The sequence below is a fragment of the Nomascus leucogenys genome, chromosome 17 (assembly GCF_006542625.1).
Source record: "Nomascus leucogenys isolate Asia chromosome 17, Asia_NLE_v1, whole genome shotgun sequence".
In the NCBI taxonomy this organism is placed as follows: Eukaryota; Metazoa; Chordata; class Mammalia; order Primates; family Hylobatidae; genus Nomascus; species Nomascus leucogenys.
In genome coordinates, this window is record NC_044397.1 from 25,293,736 (window position 1) to 25,310,787 (window position 17,052).

General features: G+C 37.9%; 1 protein-coding gene across 10 annotated transcripts in view; it reads right to left on the bottom strand.

Annotated features, from left to right (window-relative positions):
• FMNL2 (formin like 2) overlaps positions 1–17,052 on the bottom strand; it is a 315,819-nt gene that overhangs the window by 122,230 nt on the left and 176,537 nt on the right. For all 10 annotated transcript variants that reach the window (XR_004026384.1, XM_030796004.1, XM_030796008.1 and 7 more), the window contains exon 2: positions 7,792–7,875. Coding sequence is in view for 9 of the 10 variants with exons in the window: in XM_030796004.1 (XP_030651864.1) it covers positions 7,792–7,875 (84 nt within the window). In the remaining variant the exon portion in view is untranslated. The remainder of the gene's footprint in view (positions 1–7,791; positions 7,876–17,052) is intronic.

Sequence of the window (17,052 nt, forward strand, 5' to 3'; positions counted from 1 at the left end):
CAGAATTTTTCTCTCCACTATGAAAGCTACAAGCCAAAGGAAACCTCTAGAAGAGGAAAGATGTAATGTAAATTCACTTCTAGGTTCAGACCCAACTTTCCAAAACTCCAAAAGCTCAACCTACAAAGAGTTGGCATCTGCTATTTGATTGCTTTTCCAGTGTTTCAGAATCAAAGAATCAGAGACCTCGAGTGAGTCTTAAAGGAAAGGAAACTGCTTTTAGGAAGGAAATGAAAAGAAACTTGACTTCTTTTCAACAGCAATTAACTCAGTGCCTTTCCTCAGGTTTGGAGAGCTCAAGAAAATGAAGAGTCCCTTCAAAATCTCAAGCAGAAAATAGCAAAGACACAAAATGCCTCTTTTTTTCTTCTGAGGTGTGGCAAAAATAACCATGTCCCACAGCCAATTCTTGTCTGGTACATTGCTGGAACTCGGGACAAACAAATTGGTACTACCAACCATTTGGAGTCTTTTCCTTGACGTATAAGGAAAACTCATCCACACTCCATGTCTCACCTCACTCCTTCCTTTCCCTCGCCTATAAAACTAAATGCCTAGTCAATGAATAAATTAATGAATATATAAGGGCAAGTTTTAATACTGAATACAACCTAAAATAAATGAACCATAAGACTATCAAAATTGGTAATCATGGCAGACTATCAGTCGCTGTTTAATAAACATTTTCTTCTCCCTCTGGGTGCTCAGCTCGTCTCCATTTCTCATCCTTTCTTGCAGGTCCTTGTCAACAAAGTAAGAGTGCAGGTGATGCATGCCAATTCCAGGCCTGGCCCAGAGACTTCCCAGGTGTGCATCTGCATGTTCTTTCTCCCTTTGACTGGAAAGAGATGACTCCCAGGGTGAGGCGGAAGCTGTATGTTGAAAATAGCCTCATCTGGGTCCCTGATTGTGTAGAATTTGACCCTCAGTGACCAACAATATCCAACCTGTTATGTAAATTAAAACCTTACTATGTGAATCATTACACAGCTTAGTGTCTGTAGCAGACTGAATGGTGGCCCCTAAAAGATATGGCCATGTCCTAACCTCCTCCCCCAACCACCAGTGAGTATAATCATTTGTGGAAAAAAGGGTGTTTGCAGATGTCATGAAGTTAAGGATCTCAAGATGTGATCATCCCAGATTATCCATGTAGGCCCTAAATCCAATAACTGTTCTTATAAAAGACAAGAGAAGACACAGAGAAGAGGAAAAGGCCAGGTAAGGATGGAGGCAGAGATTGGATTTACACAGCCACAAGCCAAAGAATGCCCAGAGCCACCAGAAGGAAAGAGAGGAAAGGAAGGAATCTCCTTTAGGGCCTTGGGAGGGAACAAGGCCCAGTCGACAGCCTGATTTCAGACTTCTGGTCTCCAGGTCTGTGAGAGAACACATTTCTCTTATTGTAAGCCACCAAATGTGCAGTAATTTGTTATGGCAGCCGCAAGACGCTAAGATAGCATCTATTCCTTACCCTATCATTTGGTGCACAGAAAACTACAAAAAACCTTATACTACAGTCAGTAATTTAGTTAGTAATGTTTTAGGTAGTAATGATACTCATATTTGTTTTGAAAGTTTTTATATGATAGAAAAAGGTAAATAATTATATTACTGTTAGGAACCAAACATTTCATTGTAAAAGAAAGGTAACTATAAAATCAAAGAGATTAAACAAATTAATGAAAATTGATTTGAAAATATTGAATTCATAATTTCTGGACCTGTATTTTCAAGGTCTAGAAACTTACACTGAGAAGCAAATTCACTCAGCAGCTATAAAAACCTTTTGCACGCACTTCCTCATCTCCAATACCACCTCCCACTAAAAAGAAAAGGGATCTTTGGAGTAATGATTTATCCTGGGCCTGGGCAAAGAAGATACAAGTTAAGATACAAAGAAGATATGTTTCATACCATAAAACAAGCTCTCAAGGATTAATAGGGTCATGTGAAAAGGACACAAGAACCAGCACCAAGGGATTCCCATAGATCAAAGAAGTGATCATATGAGCCTCAAAAATAATATCACATTGATTGAAACATGATGAACCCATAAAAATTCATGAGTTCATAGTGATAGTCAAAAAAGGAGACCAGAGAAAACCCACTGGTCATCTTATGAGGTATCTATTAATCCAAATTCTTACTTAAAAAAATGGCAATTGAGGGGAAAAATTCCAGGAATAATTATATTCCAGGATAAACCAAGACCCAGTTGAAAGCTCTAGTTACTAGGTTACTGTATTAATAGAAGGAAAGAGAGATTAGAAAATCATCTTTTTCCAATTTGTAATGAAACTGATTCAACAAAAGATTATCAATTGGTTTCAAACCCATTAGGTACAAGGTTGATAGGTAACTGGACGTATATATGGTGTCAAAGTGACACCAAACAGAATTCTCTCCAGCACAAGGGGAAAACACAGTTACACAATGGGGCCATCAAGTTGTCATTGGCCAAACTTATTTAATGATGGGACAACCAGACATTATTTTTCTATGATATTCTTGACAAAGATGTTCAATGTCAATCTGTAATGTCTTTAAGTTTAACTTCTAGTTAACAGGAAGCTCAGGAGCTAAGACACCCCTAGGAAACAGGTAAATGCAAAAAACAAAACTTCCTACAAGAGGGCTTGCCTAGTATATTCACTACATGAGCATCATAAACAAAAGTCTACTCCAGTTTAAAGTAATTTAAGGAAAACATGGCCAGATACAATATGTGACTGATCCTGTACCAGATTCTCATTTGTGCAAACTAGAAAGGAAGAACGTCTTAAGGAAAATTGAGAACAATAAACTGGACAACAGGAGATATTAAGAAATTACTATTCATTTTAATTGTGATGACCTTCTTTGAATACAAGAGAAAAATTTGAATACAAGAGACCTTATTTGAATACAAGAGAAAAATTTGAATACAAGAGAAAAATCAGTGCACACTGATTTTTTTTAAAAAAGATGAACTAGAAAACAAATACCAAACAAAAAATCTGACTAATGCACATCAAAAGAATGAATGTATAGATAGAGGGGGAAGATCGGATATCAAAATGGTAAGAGAAAACTAAGGGTCAAAAGACAAAATTTGAAAAGAATTAAACAGATCACAAAAACCTAATAATTTTAAAATAGCATTTAATCATACCACAGAATTATGGAAACATGGTAAAAATATAACCAATTTAACACATTAAGTATAGGAAACATGTCAGTTAGCCAGAGGATAGAAGGAAGGGAGAAGAAGGAGAGGGAGAAATGGCTGTCTGCTATCCCAACAGCTGGGAGTGAGAAGCCAGAAAGGAGTGAGCATGGCTAAATGTAGAATCAAAGCCTGGAACTTGGGAAACAGGGGCTAAAAGGCAGACTGAGTCTGAAGTCTAGGAGCAAAAAGGAGGAAAAGAGGCAGGGAAAGGTTATTGCTGGCATCACCATCTTTTCCTTCAGCTTCTTCACCACTGTCTCTGCTCTTCCTATGCTTGCTCAAATGACTCTAACATAGCAGCCACCAACACCAAAGTAGGCTATAAAAATGCCACCACTGTCACTACTCATTTATTACCCCTGGTGCTCCAAGAACAAACCCTCCTTACCTGAAATGGCCCACAGGAAATAATTTATCAGGATTCTGTAGTATTTGTTTACTAGGCAGGAAAGAGCTTTAACTGGCTCACAAAAACATGAACATTAAAAAAAATAATAATCAACACTAAAAACCATGGAGATATATTTGCTCTTTAATTTTTTAGGAAATTTAATTCCAATGGCAAATTGGCTTAAATATTGACGCAAGTTCTCCAGTAAAAAACCTGCCTTTCTTTTTTAAAGAAATAGTATTAGACCACAAGTAAAGGGTTTAAAAAATAATTATATTCTTAATGATTAAATACATGTATATGGTATGGGTCAGCTGTGTTGAAAAAGACAAGAGAAAACCTCTCACAATGAGAGTAATGAGGCTTCTTAGTGCCACTGGCCTGACTCAGCTCTGGCTGAGTGGCAGCAGACGGCTTCCCCTTCCCTAGATCAGGACCCATGCCAAGCCTGGAGAGATGCAGTGTGACCTCCCTGAAACGCTTAACACAGGAAGCTGAGTCTAAGTGGCTATAATTTCCTGCTACCTCTTCACGCTCATCTTTTGTTTTGTTTTTTAATCTGCTTCACTCCATCGCTTTAAACAAGTAAAGAAAGGGGAAATTTTCCATGTCTCACCCTTCCCTTGGTCCCTTCCCCCAAGGCTACTATGCAAAGCAACAGCCAGCCATCAGGAGGCAAGGTCCACTCATGCCAAATCACCACAGAAAATAACCAATCACACCCTCAGCAACAGCAAACACAGAAGGAAGCTTTTATAGCCCAGCATAGGGATGGGTCTAACAGCTTCTGGACTGGATTATATGTTGGTGGAATCTATACCCATCCACATTAGTCATCTCCAATGACCTGAATTCTTTGACTAACCACTTCCACTTGATCATCCAGCAGAGGCAGAGTTATGAATCCACAACCCGTAAGTTCTATAGGCACCCCCTAAATCACTTGAGCAGCCACACACAAAACTTTGGTGAGAAACCCTTACCTACTATAATTTTTGCTTCAATGGCTTGTTTCCAGATCCCTGGTGTAACAGGCAACAAATGAAAAAGCTTGTGAGTAGAGTTTGGAAACAGATGTTCTTGTTTCACTATCTGGGTGACCTTGGCATTGGCCTAGTCGCTTAGGCTCTATGAACCTCAGTTTCATCATCTATAAAATAAGGGGCTTGGGGAACAGATAGGAAAGGTGAAGGGACGTGCACTTCACTCCACATGCTCCTCCACAAGCTTTCTTGGACAAGCATGTGTTAACTTTTTCAATAGAAAAAGTAAAGTCAGAGTGGCTTGGGATAAATGGTCTCTTAACAGCCCTTCTAGATATAAATGATCTAAAAGCCTAAATTCATCCAGGATCTCTAAACCCCCTACACCAGCATTTAGCCACAGTACCCACTGTGCTAAGAGCTCCAAACTTACGGGAAATGGCCAAAGCTCCAAAACCGAAACGTGCAGCACAGGGTCTGCACCAAAAACTGAGGCACAAGTGAGATTAATTTCTCTCTTTCCGTAAGTGTAAATACCACTGAAAGAGCTCTTACAGCTAAGTAGCTTCAGGGGTTTTATTTGCAGTTATCAAAGAAACCTGACATTTCTAGCTTTCTACGCTCACACTACAAAATTTGCCTCTGTGTCACCACAGAGTCCTTAAATTAATAATGTCTTCATGGGAACTCTGTTCACCTACCATAACACAGAAATGGGTACACTGGGATACACCTCACTGCACCCAAAATCCAGCAGAGATGTCTCTCTTCCATGGCTTCCGTAGCCCCACTCCCTCTAGAATTAGTTAGACACATCTCCCATCTTACTTTGACCTTTGAGACCCACTAGAAGCTCAGGTCATCTTTATATTTATACAATGAGCCAGGAAAGGACCAAGAGGCATTTCTGCGATATTATTACCATAGAAAGCTCTTTGGGATTTAATCTTAATTTGGTTAAATTTGGGACAGAATTTCTGGAATTTATTCTCTATTCCTATCAGCATCTGTCATATTAAGAAATATTTATCTTCAACATGAATGTATTTAGTACCACTGAATTATTACATTTAAAAATGGTATCCTTCTTTCTTTAAAGTAATTCCTAGAAATGAGCAGTGAATTGCTTTCCTTTACCAAAAGCAAACCACACTGACAGGTAGAGGAAAGTGAGAAGGATATGGAAACAGCAAACTTCTGCTTAGTCTTCCAGGCCACCTCTTTCAACTGCTTTCTCCCTTCTGCCCTCTCTGCCAATAATGCAACCTTCCTCTCCACTGTCTTCCATATTAGCCATTATTTCTTTCATTCAACACGTTTTCAATAAGCACATTTTCAAGCACTAGGCAAGTTGCTAGAGGCCTATATCCTAAAGGAACTTACTCTTGAGGGAGACACACTTAAATAAATACTTACAAAACAAAGTGATAGACTAATGCAATCATATAGAAGTATGAAAAAGTTGATGCCCCAAATTAAATAATGAACTGCCACTTCATGATAAAGTCAAGTCATGAGAAAGCATTTATTTTGACGCTCCATATTTGCTTCCTTAGAGAGAAGCAGAACAGATTCAATGCACCAATTTCTACAATGCCTATAGCACAGAGAACATTTCAGTTTAGTTACCAATGCAAGAATAATCTTTGTTCACCAGTAATGCTGATATATTTATATTTATCTTGTTCAAAATTGTAATTTACAAAAGTTTACAACTTCATGTAAGTGTTTTTCAGTGAGGAAATCAGTGTGGAGGGAAAATGTGGGCAGGAATAATTAGATGAAGCCATGGATGAGGTTGGTAAAACATATGTCATTGAAGTACTGTGTAGTTGGTATAAATGGTCTCTTACAACCATTTATAACAAATTTGTGGCTCAGGCCACAGATCTGGCTCTGAGAATCTTAGCAACCAAGGAAAACAATGACCAGTTCCATGATTCACCATGTCCATATGGTAATTTTTCATGGAACTGAAACCTGAAATAATTTCTCCATAGGTCCTCACACACATAGTCATATAGTTTCTTTTGGAAATCAATTTCTTTAACATTATCTATCACTTTGTGTACCTTTCCTGTAACATGTATCCTAAATAACATATACTATATCCACATTATATGCTTAAGAAGAAGTAAAATTAATATTTGTATCCAAGAAGTAAAATTAATATTTGTATTAATATTTGCATGCACACGGCATTGTGGCCCGGGGGTGTCCTGTATATTAGATACCAACACCACCCCACAGTCATCATTTTAAGGCTTCACAAATAAGATTTGCATTAATATTTTTAGACTAGAAATCTACAGCTGAGGCTTTTTCTGACAGCATCATATAACAGCTATTCAAACCATAAAGTATGTTTGGATAACAGATAATGATATATTTGTGTATTAGTCCATTTTTGTACTGCTGATAAAGACATACCTGAGACTGGGCAATTTACAAAGGAAAGACAGTTAATGGAGAACTCCCAGTTCCATGTGGTTGGGGAAGCCTCACAATCATGGTGGAAGGTGAAAGGCATGTCTCATATGGAGGCAGACAAGAGAAAAGAGCTTGTGCAGGGCAACTCCCCCTTATGATAACCATCAGATCTCATGAGACTTACTCACTATCACAAGATATCACTGTTATCACAAGAACAGCATGGGAAAGACCTGCCCCCATAATTCAATTACCTCCCACCGGGTTCCACTCATAACATGTGGGAATTCAAGATGAGATTTGGGTGGGGACACAGCCAAACCACATCAATTTGATATAACTTTCCCTGAACCTTTTGAGGACAAGTTGAAAATAAAAACAATAACGGTCACAATATTTAATATCTGGGCCCTTCAGCAGCAACAGAGGCAGCCACACAAGTTTGGAGGCACCTACTATGTGCCCAGTATTATTCTATGTACTTTACAATCAAACAAAATCAACAATAATTTCTTGGAAGCATCTCAGTCACTAATCAAATATTCCCAATTTTCTCAAGAAGCCTTTTTAATAATTAGCTTGTTCAAACTGGGATCCAAAGAAGATCCACAAAAACACATTGTTATTTCTCTGAAGTTCTCTTCTTTTTTCCTATCTCTGTTGCAGAAGCAAATATCTTGTTTTTCAATCATGATATAATTGTCATACCATCAAATTCACACTGGATCTCTTCTTTCCTTACTTTTTTCATAAAAGAGAGTGTCACTGTTTCTTACCTGATCACAAATCAGTTCCCATTTTTTCTCATTGTCATACTGCCGCAGTAACCTGGCTTTGTCAGGAGGTAGGTTCATAGCATTCTGTTAAAAAAAAAGAGAGAGAGAGAAAAGATGTCACATTCCACAGCAGGCTTCCAAATTGGTAACTTGCAGGCAGACCAAATAATATCACTATGGTTTTTTCATGACTTTCTCTCAATTCCTAGTATGTGATTAAACCAAAACACCCAGAGAAGTCACTTAAACATCAAATCGGTTAGATGAGAGGCAGGAAACTCTGAAGTTCTATGGTGGGACACATGAGATGATCTGCTTTGAACAATCAGACTTGCATTTTAGAAAAGGTGATGCCTTGTCGCTTTGGCAGACTCCCTTTCTACTCAACAAAAAGGTCACAAGGTATCCAATTTCTTTGTAAAGCACTGTAGCCCCACCAGACACAAAACAGAAAACACCAAAAGAGAACTCAATGACCAGAACCACTGACAGATTCAAATTATACTCATTCTGATAAACAACTATGAGGAAAAGAACAGATTAAAAAAACAAGACAATGATGCAACTATTTTTTGTCCCCTCTGTGCGATGACAGTATTCCTTGAGGACATATGTTAACATTTATGTCAACATTAATAACCACAATTCTCAGTTTAGCTATATTGGTTTATGAAGGTGAGTTTGCAGTAGGAAATTAATCATGAGCCAAATGAGATGTCCAGACATCAGCACTCATATAAACCCCCCTCTTAACACAGCACACCTTCTGTAGTGCTGGTCATGGAATTTTCCCAGGTACTTTCACATGTCATGAATCTAATGTCCCAAATGACACAATCATATACATTTTTAAGATACTAGGTTTGGATGCAAAGTGAGATCTTTGGCAAAAGACCATGGCAGAGTAAGAAAGCCTCAGAAAGAATTCAGATCTATTCTTTTGGCCTCCCCAAAGTTCTCATGTGCTAAACAACTGAGCTAAGTAGTCAATTAAAGTATTACATCTATTTATCATCCTGTCTATCCCCTGACATCAATACTCTAAGTCATACCTATCCCTAAATAAACAATGCAGTCCCTTATCTGGGTCAATATTCAAGCAGACAAATGCAAAGATCTTGAACTTTTAATGCTCAAGCTCCCAGCTCTCTGAAGGACTTGGCTTAGGGAGAAACAATTCCCCTGGTCATGGTTATTCTCTCATGTTATAGGGTGAAACAAGTTTAATAGAGGCAAAGGTGAGTGTGCTGTCCTGACTTAATGATAGAGAATCAACCTTTGATTATGATAAATTAACCCAAGCATTTTCCCTTAAACTCAATCTAATATCTAGATTTGTATGCCTTAAGTATATCTGTCACCTATTTGAGTCTAATCCATCAGATTTTACAATAACCTGTCTTTAAAATATTTATTTATTTATTTATTTATTTATTTATTTATTTTTGAGATGGGGTTTCACTCCTGTTGCCCAGGCTGGAGTGCAATGGCACAATCTCGGCTCACTGCAACCTCCACTTCCCAGGTTCAAGTGATTCTCCTGCCTCAGCCTCCCAAGTAGCTGGGATTACAGGAACTCGCCACCATGTCTGGCTAATTTTTGTATTCTTAATAGAGATGGGGTTTCACCATGTTGGCCAGGCTGGTCTTGAACTCCTGACCTCAGGTGATCCGCCCGCCTCAGCCTCCCAAAGTGCTGGGATTACAGGCATGAGCCACCGTGCCTGGCCTAAAATATTCAATATTTTAATCGCCCCCCTCAAAGCTGACAATTACTTTGAAGACCTTTGAACTTTATAAAGAGTTTTCAATGGCACTGCCAAAGCTTCTTAGATATAGAAACATCTAATATGGGAAAATGTTTTCATATGGCCTATCTTCATGGAATATCTACTTGAACTACAATGGGAAAAATATATTTGTAATTATTAGTTATTACAATTTGACAATGTTAAAAAATAACTCCTGGGATAAGGCAAAGGAGAATTTCACGTGTATCATTCTGAGGGAGTCTAATATTATTCACTGGTAAATGGTCGGTCCATCATTGCTTATTTGCACTCGAGAGAAGGAGGTTTTCCTCTTAAACTGGTGTTGACCTTCATGTTAGCACCACAAGTATAATTATGCATTAAGTAAGAACAATAAGATTATAAATTAAATGAGTTATTTCCCTCTTGAGTCCTCATTAATCTCGGGATATAAAGGGAATAAGAAAAAGAATGCCTGAACTCCTCCAAGGTGCCAAGCACTCCATTCAGCACTTTGCATATGTAATCTCAGTTAATACCCATAATAAGCATGTGGGATAGATACAATCTTCTCCATTTAATATAGGGAAATAGACCTGGGAGAATTTGGTTAACTTGCTCAAGGTTGCACAGCTTTACAGGAACAAAGACAGGACCTAAACTTAGCCTGCTAGGCTCCCAAGGAGGAACTCTGAAGATGCCACCAAGCTTTTTTTGCAGGAGAGCAAAATGGCAATAGCTTCTGACCTTCCATTAGTACTCTACTAGACATTTCTGTGGAAGCACTTGGCAAACATCGCCACAGGAATTACACGCAGGCTCTGTCGTTTTCTGCAAAGAGAAAGGCAAGATGCCCCTTCCAGACTAACTCTTATTTTGATTAAATAGTCTTTCATTTAACAAATGTTTATGGAGCACTGCCCCTGTACAAGCCGTGTGCAACATGCTGGGTGGCATGGTGGGAATCCAAACAGACGCGGTCCCCAGAGAGCACTGTGTTATGGTGGGGAGACACATATGAAACAAACAAAGCTTTTTAAACTCTGGTAAGGCTTGAGAAAGGTTATCAGAGGGTAGTCTTAGATTAGACAGTCTGGAAAAACCTCTCAGGAAAAAGTAACAAATGAGTCCCAATAAATGAGAAGGATTGGCCAGGCAGAGGGCAGACGAAAGCACACTGGGCACAGTGAACAAGGGAAGCCTCAAAGGCAGGAATTAGCTCTCCACATTTAAGGAGTTAAAAAAAAGTCAGAACAGCCAGAGAGAAAGTAAAAGACAAGGAATGCGAAAAAGATGAAGTTGGAAATGTGAGTCAAAGCCATATCATGCCTAGACATGCAGGCCAGGGTCAATATATTTTATTGTATCTAAAGTGCCACGGGAAGCCATTGAAGGCTTTTAAGCAAATAAATAACATAATGAATTTATTTTTCAAAGATAACAATAAGTGCTATGCAGAGAACGGACTAGAAACAGCAAAAGCAGGGAGCCAGTAGGAGGCCAGGACTAAGCAGTTCAAGTGAATGATGGCAGCTTAGATAGGGTCGATGGCACTTTGAATGAAGAAAGGTGGACAAATGTCAGAAATATTAAGTGAAACTGACTGGTTAGACTTAAGGGCTGGGGAGGATTTGTACCTTGTTTCTAGCTTGAGTCACTAAGTGAATGGGGGTACAGTTAATAAGAGGGGCACATAACAAAAGGCAAAATAAATCTGGAGGAGTTGGTGAAGAATAAGATTTATAAATGACCCTGTTTAGGTCTGAGATAGCTATGAGATAACCAAGAGAACACTCAAGCGGGCAGGTAGATACATGATTCTGGAGGTCAAAAGAAAGGTCTGAATCTCTGAACAAGAAGAGACTTAAGAAGTCTTTTTGAGCATGATTAGTTATTGTCAGAAGTAGCAGTGCAACATCAATACATCCAAACTAAAGCTCCACTGGGTAATCATTCACCAAGCATCTAAAATAACCCCTTCCATGAGCCAAGCCTCTGAGCTACTCAGACATACATTATACGGCTTAATGATTCCATAACGACCATGAGGAAACAGTTCTATTTAAAATCAGAGACTCTACAGAGGTCTGGTTAAAGTTCAGGGATATTGTGATTAGCTGGTAATAACTGCTTTTAAACTTCTTTCGAGTGAACTCATTCCTCTTGTGCTGTACAGGGCAAGACTCTGGAGTCCACGCTAAATGTTTGAGCAGGTAATTCATGAGTCCAAGTTACTGTGTGAGGAAAATATTGGCTCTATCTCCAGGTCGCTTTGCTGCCTTTATAAAAATGGACTGCTCATCTATTTGGCTGAAAATATCAATCAATTTCCAAGTTTTCCTAACATGGTGACAACTCTGCCTCACCCACACTTAGTGATATCTGTGACATAGGGCTCTCCTTTCATTCTTTTCATCCATTGTTCCATCCGACATATTTCCTGTGCTTTGACCATATAACAGAATGTCCACACTGTAGGCATCTGAGACAACTTAATCATGAAGTAACTGCCTGCAAGTATCGCCAAAGGTCGATGGAAGACGTATGATATTTGAATTGAAAAGTTCAGTGGATGTTAATTATCATTTTTCTAGATTGTACAAGTTCCTAGCTAAAATAAATTAGATCATCCAAGAGTATTATTTCTGTAAAAAATGTTCCTTTCTCTCCACCCTCAACCTGGCAAACTTAAGAATCAATTCAAATGTCATTTATCATTAGAACCTTCCCCCAACTACTCCAGGAAGACATACCCTCTCACTGGGCTCTAACAGCACTGTTTACATGTCTCTAATATAACACCTAGTACACTGTACCCTAACAATCTGTTTGCTTACCTAAATTTCCCACTGGACTGAGTGCTTCAAGAACAATTTTTGTTGTTCTTCTTAATCACCAACATATGGCACAGTATGGAAAACAGTAGGCATTAAACGGGTTGTTGAATACTGAAGAGCAAACTCAGCCCTACTGCCCAGCCTGCAAATATTATTAATGAATTAGGATTTATACTTTAGCTATTAACAGTGTCTACACACTGAACGGTATTTCGGTTTCTTGTAAAACATCATTCCATGATAATATCTGTTGTTTATTATTTTCCAAAAAAAAAAAATTCTTGGAGGAAAAAAAATCTTCAATTCTAGCAACATTTTCCTGAAAAGAAAAATGAGCGTCTTCTGCCACATATAATAAACCATGAATCTGAACTTTGTTTTGGTGCCAGTTAATTCAGATTGGTATCTATTCCAAGTGATAGTTACATGTGTGGTCTCCACTTTGGTTTTATCTGTAATTGTACAATCTTAATTTGTTTTTAAATGTGTTTTCCATCTCAGAACCTTTTGAAAATAGAAATTGTAACTACAAAATAAAGAAAAATAGAATATCCCAAAATTCCTGAGTACTTTATAAATAAAGTAATTATGGTGAAGAAGAATCTATGGTAGCCTATACGTCTCAAGTTACACCCACAGATTATCATACACAACACAGAACAGAATGATGGTGCCCAAATCATTCACAACCAAATAGATCTATGTGGTAGCAAAACAGAGTTTTCTGGTATCGGCTCCTGACCTGGTTTCATGGTAATAATGGAAACTTGTAAAATCCTTCTTTTACCCAAATATCCTCAAGACTCATACTTAGAAACCCACAGTGATATGGAGACATACAGGAGGGAAAGTGAACAGTATGAAACACACCTTATGTAATATATCTCTGCCTTATAATCTCTAAATTAAAACTCACAAGCATTCAGTCACCAGATTTTATAACAGGAACTCTTCTACTATATAACCACCTGCTTAGAGAGAAAACATGGACTTTGCAAGTAGTGCTTCTTATGGAAGCAGGGAAAATCACGCCACAAAATAAATGGCTTAGGCAATCTTTCAGAGCTCTTAAACAATAGAGATACAAAAGTTTACAGGAACTCAAAAGAAGGAGTCATTACTTTAAAAAAGAAATTTTCAGTGATTGTAGAAAACATGTATTATAAAATTTACCCTCATAACCATTTTTAAGTTTATACTTTAAGTAGTGTTTATAACTATATTAATATTTTGGTGCAACAGATCTCTAGAACTTTTCCATTTTGCAAAACAAACTCTGTACCCATCAAACAACAACTCCCTATGTCCCCTTCCCCAGAGCCATTACTTGTTGCTACAAAAAAGGAAATGGGATGGATTGCAACTGGATGGCTGGGCAGCACAATGAATTCTAATGAGGCAGTGTGAGCAAGGATTTACTAATTTATTAGTTTTACTAGTTGGGCTCTGGAATTAGACTAGCTAGATTCTAATCCTGACTCTACTAATAACTGGTGATCTTAAACCACACTATTTGAATCCTAAAGCAAATGAAATTATTAAACACCCCACAGTCGAAGAAGCCAGTAAATGTAATTCAAAATTGAAGATCAGAATCGAAATCAAGGGCCAAAAACAACAAGATGTACCATTTATTGACGGACTGATATGTCTCAGGCACTTAGGCTCTTTGCATGCATTATCCAATTTAGTCTGTCTTATAATCCTGACAAGTAGGTATTATCTTTTCCATTTAACAGAGAAGGAAATCAGAGGACAAGGAGGTTAAGTAATTCCTCCATGCATGAGGTAGGTGGCAAAGCCAGGACTCAGAATAGAGGTCTGTATGATCATCCCCCTTCTATGACACTTAAATTACAATGTTGCTAAAATATGACTTGTCTGAACTAAGCAATCCCACAATTCCACTTAAATAACCAGACACAGTCATTAGCATGAAAAGTGAAGGTGGAAATGCATGATATTAATATTTTCATATAAGATACTGGCATTTTAATTGAAGTATTCTAAGGTGTTGAAAAATATAAACTAGAACCAAAAAACTGACTGGGCTGAATATAGATAGCAAGGTACAGTGTCAAATCAATATATACTTAATAAACTCTGTCAAATAACAAATCAAGGTGAGAATACAAATACATGGTAAACTCAGTCTTTGATGAGGCATCAATGAAGCAGAAGGAAAGAAGATGAATATACAAATATAAAATGGAGCATGTCAAATAATATGACAGAACCTCAGAGAAGGAGCCATGACTTTTTTTTATGGAAAGTAGAAAATACTATGCATTGAGCCTGGATGTGTGGGGAGGATGGTAAAGAATGGCATTAAATGACACAATATGGTTTCTAATGTTTGGGCTTTGGAGATAGGCCACCTGGGCTGCAATCATGACTCTACCACTCATTTAGAGTGTCATCTCAGCTAAGTTATTTAAACTAAATCTCAGCTTCCTCACTTGTGACATGGAAATGATCACCGTGGTAGTGATGAGCATCATGATAGTCATAAGGATGGTGGTAATGTTACTACCTGCATCATAGAGTTTGGGCAAAATTAAATTGGATAATGCATGTACAGTAGCCTCACCCACATCTATGATTTTGCTTTCTGTTATTTCACTATTTCAGTTCCCTGAGTTCAACCATGGCCCTAAAATAGGTTCGTGGAGAACAATAAGATATTTTGTGAGAGAGAGAGAGAGAACACATTCACATAAACTTTTATTATAGTATATTGTTATAATAGTTTTATTTTATGACTTATTGCTAATTTCTCACTGTGCCCAATTTATAAATTAAACTTTATCGTAGGTATGTATATATAGGAAAAACAATAGTATATTAGGTTCAGTACTATATAAGGTTTCAGATATCCACTGAGGGTCTTGACAAGTATCCCCCACGGATACGGGAGGATTACTATAAAATAGTACAAAAAAGTAAGTACACGGAAAGTACTCAGTATGTTAAATGATATTATTCATATTATTCTCATTATTTTAGGTAAAAGGAAAGATACGAACAAAGGCATGAACACAGGAGAAGGCAAAGAGCTGTGCATCACACAGAATAAACCAGGAGGTAAGGAGTGGGTGGTATGAGACCAAGTTCATGTGGACATCAAACCAGATAATTTCAAACTTACTCTATGGCAGTGAGAAGTCATCGGCCAAAGAAATACCTAGGAAAAGTAAGTCTTTAAGGGGTCTTCAAATCAAACGAGGTAAATGATTTCTCCTGCTCTGTTAACTCTTCCTGCATTGACATTTTTCTTATACCATTATTGGGACATCAAGTTAAGTCACTTGGAACTGAGTAATGTACCAATTCTCCTGAGTTCACTTGAAAATTGCAACAGCTGAGGGCCTTAGCAGGCTGGCTGCAAATTCAGCACATGGCCTGCCCATCCATTCCCCTCACCTAAAATCCATTTCCTTCCATGACCTATATTCATGGTCCAAAAAACTACCTGGCATCCTAAATTTTATTATCTTCCTAGCCTAGAGGATGCTGCTAAAATCTATTCAGCTTCTTTCCTGGCACAGGTCTCAGGCAGGCAGCCAAATAGTTCCCCAAAGTTAATCACCAGTCAGTCATTTTTCATTGTCACTGTTATTTTTATTGAATCATTGAGGGTACTAATATCACCGCCGTAGCCAGTGAAGCTCACAAAGGGAGAAATTAGGCTCTCCCTAATCTAGTAACATCTTGGAAATAAAAGCTGACTAGAAAGCTGTCCTTTCTGGGGAACCTGTGGTAATGAGACATACCTCTAATCTCTCAGTCACAGTCTTAGGAAGAGTCTATTTTCTTAGAAGGCTTGCTTTCTTATGACTCCTCCATAACTTTTGTATAATCAAAAAGTACAGAGCTAGAAGAGAAGCTTGTGATACATTCATTCATTCTGTTCTGTCTTTTATAGGTGACCAAACAGACTAAAAAGGTGAAAGCATTTGTCCAAGTTCATAGAACTGGTTATTACCAATGGTAGAGCAAAGACTTCAGGCTCGGGGGACATGAAGAGATGCTGGTCAAGTTTCAGTTAGGCAGGATGAATAAATTCTGAAGATCTAATGTACAGCATGGTGACTCTAGTTAACAATACTGTATTGTACAGTTAACATTCGCTAAGAGGGTAAATCTTAAGTCCTCACCACACACACTAAAAAAGGAGGAAATGGTAACCTTGAGATATGATGGATATATTAATTAGTCTGACTGCCGTGATCATGTCTCCATGTGGTTATCATTTCTCTGTGGTGTTCACACAACGATGAAATTGCCTAATGATTTATTTCTCAGAACCTGTTCTCCATTGTTAAGCAACACAAAACTGTATATCAATACATCAGGTTATGCAGTTTAATATATACCATTTTTATGTATCCATTATATCTCAATAAAGCTGTTAAGGAGAACTCAGCCAACATGTCTGCTATTATTTGTCTTTTATCATGAAAGAAGGATCACTTACATCTGTTACGGGGTGTTTGTGCACGTGTGTGAATACACATACATAAATTTGAGAAGATCAAATCAGATAACGCATGTAAAGTAGTTGGCACACTTGAAATTTGCTACTTTAATGCACCTCCATCTTTTCCTGACTATAGTTTTCTTATACCGGAAGTGCCAGCACTTGCCACTGTCTTCATTCCTCCTTGATTTTG